At 45.6% G+C, this 5,654-nt stretch overlaps 2 protein-coding genes across 2 annotated transcripts; one reads left to right on the top strand and one right to left on the bottom strand.

Moving 5' to 3' along the window:
* The first annotated feature begins 2,576 nt into the window (after positions 1-2,576).
* Positions 2,577-3,693, top strand: LOC119320551. The gene has a single exon (XM_037594606.1). The coding sequence runs from the start codon at positions 2,659-2,661 to the stop codon at positions 3,691-3,693; it is 1,035 nt and encodes a 344-aa protein (XP_037450503.1). The 5' UTR covers positions 2,577-2,658.
* A 43-nt stretch (positions 3,694-3,736) lies between these two features.
* On the bottom strand, positions 3,737-4,676 carry LOC119322128. Its single transcript, XM_037595626.1, has 2 exons — positions 4,125-4,676; positions 3,737-4,049 (listed from the first exon to the last, which is right to left on the bottom strand). The coding sequence occupies exons 1-2, from the start codon at positions 4,643-4,645 to the stop codon at positions 3,827-3,829; spliced, it is 744 nt and encodes a 247-aa protein (XP_037451523.1). The 5' UTR covers positions 4,646-4,676; the 3' UTR covers positions 3,737-3,826.
* Positions 4,677-5,654: the final 978 nt, after the last annotated feature.

Here is a 5,654-nt window from a genome sequence, read left to right as displayed (position 1 = left end):
AAACCAAACATGGGGGCACCACATGTTCTTACACTATGGAAATCGAGTAAAATGTGTATGGTGCGACAAAGTTTTCATTCACTAATAAGCTGGTAATTCTCATTTCGGTGTACTTTATCGAACTGGATGTTGATTGTCTGGTCTGTTAGACACTGGTATGGTCGTTACTAATGCTTGATGAAACGAGTAACTAGAATCATGGGCACTGTCATGTCCATGTCATCAGAAAATTTCCTTTGAATGGTAATTCTTGTTATGGTGTTCTTTGCCTAACTGGATGTTAGTTGTCCACTCTGTTAGATGAGGGGTGATCTCGTGGTTCCTACGATGTGGGGACAATTCTGCCGGTCCATGGATTTTTCTTCCTTACATTTTTCTCAAGTATGGTCCTTGCTAACGCTTGATGAAACTTAGTTTGATTCATCAATCCTGATATGTTAATGTTATCAATCATCATTTAGTAGAGAAGAAACCATGGCATTGTAATGAACTTGTTCATCCTCATGTTGTTTAACACTTGGAATTAAGTGAGTGAGAATGGGCCATTCTGCATCGCATTAAAATGCATTCTAGGGGGTGTTTGCTTGCGCCGATGGCATAGGTGCGCCCCGTGAGTACGGGATGTTCAGGCAAATCCTGCACATTGTCACATTCCTTGGCGAGAAAAATATTGCTGTCAAAATGGAATACCTGAAGAAGACTCATGTTGACTGATACCGAGGATGAGTGTTGTTGTGTCTAGGATTGATTTAGCTGATGAAGTCAAAGGAATCACTTCAGCGCAAGTTAGTCTTTTTCATCTCCAAGTTGGGTTTGGAGGAGGCTTACATTTCTTATCTCCTAGCACATAAAGTTTCCTCTGAATGCTAATTCTGGACCCTCTTTTTGGAAACAATTAACTTTGTACTTGTCGACTGCCACAATTCGTTGATCAATCTGAGATGGAGTTTTGATCTAGTTTGTTGATTGCTTGCTCTAGTTTATGTGAGCTGAAAATCCTCCTTCTGCAGTATCTTTGTTTGTTAGAAATGTTATCTCACGAACGTTCCTTGGGAGAGGAGTGGCAAACAAACTGACAGTTTTAGTTGTGTCCCAAGATCAAACAGTGACAGTTTTTAGAAGAAAATATCATGCGAATCTGAAGAAGCTGCCATCAAAAATGCTCGCAAATGTCGTTTCCTTCCAGCGAATGTTCGCCAGCTATTGTGCATCTTGTTTGAAGAGATTAAATGTTGTGAAAGAATTCATGCTTTACAACTACTAGCTAGCCATGCATGGAGCTGAGCAGGGGAGTCAGCATTGATTCGGTGTTGCACGTTGGGATGGCGATCGGAGTCTCCTCCGGCGTGACAATGATGAGGCAGCACCGAACAACGAGGCGGTCGTCCTGCATGGGCGACATTCTTCTAATTTGCTCTAGATCGTAGAAGAAGTCGTCGTTGTCACGGTTGAACGTGTGCATCATCTTCTGGGACTGGTGGTTCACCACCCCTTTGAGGTCGAAGCTGAACTCCACTGTCATCGGCATCTCGCCCTTGCCCATGCGGTCGTGGCCGAGGCACAAGAAGGACTGTCCGTGGTATTTGGGGCAGAAATTGAGGTACCATTTGCTCCCCCCTAGGGCGAAGTGCCTGGAGTAGATGCCCTCCCCTTCGGCATGTAGCGTCGCATTGAGCTCGGAGAAGCTGCGGACGGTCAGGGTTTAGCACCCCGTCCATGGCGGCCTGCAGCGGCTCCTGAACCACGTTGGGTTTGAACAAGATTCCGAGCAGGCGCGACCGCTTTGTCGCCTGCTGCTTCTTCTCGAGGGTGCACCTGATGGTGAACGTGTTGCGGCGGGCGCACACGCACGACGACACCTCCAGCTCGCGCCTGCACAAGTACATGGTCAGCCTGTAGAAACGGGCGTCTTCCTGGTCGCCGTCTTTGTGTAAGACGGTGTGCTGGCAGGTCGCGTCCAGGATTTCTGTCTCAAATTCCCACACATAACTCCTATTAGATACCAAACATAGGCTTGGGGACTAAAATGAAATGGTCAATATCTAATCCCTATATAGCCCATCCTATAATTGCCAAAAAAAAAATGTGTTGTTAAGTTTTGACGATGACAACTAGTCCGACAATTGAAACAGACATAGTTTGTTCTTCTAGATAGGTGTATGTTGGAGGACATGTCAATTTTTAACCCTCACAAGAAAAAAAAATGACAGGTCAAGTTTGCTAAAACTAGTGATTAAATTACCATTTGTAAAAAAAGGAGGCTTTTTTTGGTGCACTCCTCGGTGGTTTATCTGAATATTAAAGTCACTTTCAAAATGGGGCTTCAATACTTTTTTTCAGAAGTCAATACTTTTTCTTTTGAGAAGTCAATACATTTTTTTAGCAAATGTATTTTTTTCTGACACAAATGGGACTTCCATATTTGTTTGAGGCAAATGTATTTTTTTCTGACATAAACGGGACTTCCATACTTGCATAGTGGATGAAAGCTGGGCTTGGCTCACAAGAGTTGGGCTTCTCGGAGGATTGATAAGGCTCAAAGGCCCACTTCTTCGAGCGCGCATCGAGGAGTGACAAAGGCCGAAACTTTCTCTCTCGCCGCCGGCGCTGGTTCCCCAATCCCCTCGCCGCCGGCGCCGCCACGCCGTCGCCTCCGCCATGCTCCGCCTCCGGAGCTGCGTCCTCGCGCACCTGCTCTCCTCTCCCACCACCTCTCACGGCTCCACCTTCCGCTGTCTCCTCTCTGCCACCACCGCCGCGCCCGCCGTTTCCCCACCCACCGGATTCGCCGTCGAGGAGTACCTGGTCGATACCTGCGGTCTCACCCGAGCGCAGGCCCTCAAGGCCTCCGCCAAGCTCTCCCACCTCAAATCCCCATCCAAGCCAGACGCCGTCCTCGCCTTCCTCGCCGACCTTGGCCTCTCGACCACGGACGTCGCCACCGTCGTCGCGAGAGACCCCAAGTTCCTCTGCGCCGGCGTGGAGAGAACCCTGTCCCCAATCATCGAAGGGCTCGCCGGCCTTGGACTGTCGCGTTCTGAGATCACGCGACTCGTCCCGCTCGCCGCCAACGACCACTTCCGCAGCAAACCCGTCGTCTCCAAGGTGCACTACTACCTGCGCCTCTTGGGCTCCTTCGAGGAATTCCTTCGGGCATTAAAGTGTAACCAACATCTCCTCTCGCACAACCTCGAGAGGGTGGTCAAGCGGAATGTCGGATTACTGCAGGAGTGCACGCTAGGTGCTTGCGATATTGGCAAGCTTGCCATCTCTATGCCAAGGATGCTCACCGCCAACGTGGAGCAAATCCGGGCGATGGTTGCCTCTGCTCAAGCTTTAGGTGTGCCTCAGGGCTCTGGGATGTGCAGGCTAGCTCTGCGGTCTGTTGCATTCGTCAGTGAGGAGAAGATTGCTGCCAAAATGGAATACTTGAAGAAGACGTTTAGGTGGTCCGATGCCGAGGTTGGCATTGCTGTGTCAAAGGGTCCATTTGTGCTGATGTCGTCAAAGGACATGCTGCACCGTAGGTCCGAGTTCCTTATCTCTGAGGTGGGGTTGGAGCCGGCATACATTGCTCGCCACCCATCGTTGCTCACAGTGGCGGAGCCAGGAAAAATGTATAACACGGGCCGACTGAAGGCAGCAACACTTTCGTACAAATTTTTAAACAAAAAAACAGTGAAGCAGATGTAATGGCATAATATTTTTCATTGATTACACCACCATTCACCGTTGATACAAAAGGATATGCAATTTTTCAATGGTACATCACACAAAAGAAAAATCTAGATAATAGAAGATAGAGAAACTAACTTGCTCCAAGCCTTCAACTAAATGGCACTCGACGTGGTGGTTCATCGAACTCATCTATAATTGCATCTGTTGATATTCCAACAGCAATCTCCTTTTCAATATAAATTAGCAAGCAGTCCCTTAGAAATCCATCTTCCATTTTATTCCGAAGCCTTGTCTTCACAAGTTTCATGGCAGAAAATGCACGTTCTGTAGTTGCCGTTGAAACCGGTAAAGTAAGAACAAGCCGAATGAGTCTGTACATTAAGAAGTAGTTAGAACTTTTAGCAATGAATAAATCAACCAATACAGGAACAGAGAACATTAGATACCTGTCAATCAAGTAATATTCATCTGATTTTCCACTAGATGCAAGTCGTTGACAAAGTTCTGATATAGTTGTCAAATTCTGAAACTTTGGGCTTGTGGGTACAACATTCTCGTAATGTCGTAACTGACATCTTAGATTATTCATTTCTTGTTCTTTAAAATCAGCAGGATAGAACTTTGAAGCCAGAGAACATATATTATCAATGTTAAATGAACGGAATGAATCTTTTGGGTCCAAGGAAGTACACAGGATGAGAAGCTCTGTAGCTTGTTTGTTGAATCTACAATTCAGCTCTTGTGCTTGCTGATCAACAGCAACCATGAAAATGTCACAGCGATAATGGTGCTCAACTGTAGTCTCATCCTCCGCACGAGAATTAATGAAATCCACATATAACTCACTGAAATGTGGTGTTTGAACTCCATGTTTGGTACAGAATGAAAGCACGTCAGCTTTAAGCTTGTTCCAACCATTATCTCTTAGCTCCTGGATCAACATTTTGGTAGTCTTAACATCATCCATGGCATTCACAATATCTTGAGACTTTTGTTGCAACTTTTTGCATAGCATGTCCGTGATTCCCATAAGTTCTTTCATGACATGCAGAATAAATATGAAGTCAAAATACATCATCAACTTAACAGCACCAGAAGCCTTTGCTCGTGCGGAAGGTGAAGTACCAGATCCTTTAGCAGTTGCAATGCTTTTAAGCACCAAAAATGTTGGTTTGTACAATTTCACAAGGCTGCAAACAGAAGCATAGTGTGAACTCCACCTAGTATCACAAGGCCGTTGTAAAGTTCCGACTTGATTAGCCCCACTTCCAGTTTCAAGCTCACCGAGCTCAATCAAATGCTCCATTTTAGCAACTTGATTTGCTTGCAACTCATCATTTCTTTACGGATTTCACTTTGCACCTTAGAAGCAATGATACCTAGAAGTTCTTTTTGAATTGTAGGCGATGTGTTGTTGATATTGGAGTTTGGCACCGCAGACCTGGTTCTCTTTCTACCACCAAAATAGCAGAATCATCATTGCCCCTCCCTCTCATAACCTGAGGTGGTGTTGTTGATATTGGAGTTTCTTCTATTTGTTCTTGTTCATCCACTTGTTCTTCTTCATCTACCAAGGGAGGGGCATCAACCAAATTAATCTGTTCTGGAACATCAGTTCTTCTTTTCTTCTCAAAAAAGGAATGCAGTGTTGCAAGCTTTCTTTTATTTTTGGCCATGGAGACAACTGATTACCCTAGAAAAATTGAACACAGACCACTATAAGACTATCCAATTTAGAGAATTGAAAAGCCAAACAAAAATTATAGAACAAATTTCAGATCTGAGAGACAGAGAAAGAGGGATCTCAAATCAAGAATATATACCTCCTCTTGTGTGCTTGCAGCGGCTTGAAGAAAGATGAGTCGTTGGCCGTCCAGCCGGCCGGCGGCGCTGCAGCAGCTCAGGAGAGAGCAACTAGAAAGATTTAGGAGATTTGGGGGCTAGTGGTTTGTCTCCATGGATGAGCAGAGCAAAGG

Source organism: Triticum dicoccoides, chromosome 6B, assembly GCF_002162155.2.
Source record: "Triticum dicoccoides isolate Atlit2015 ecotype Zavitan chromosome 6B, WEW_v2.0, whole genome shotgun sequence".
In the NCBI taxonomy this organism is placed as follows: domain Eukaryota; kingdom Viridiplantae; phylum Streptophyta; class Magnoliopsida; order Poales; family Poaceae; genus Triticum; species Triticum dicoccoides.
Note: the sequence above shows the minus strand (reverse complement) of the source record. Positions and strands in the feature narration are given on the sequence as shown.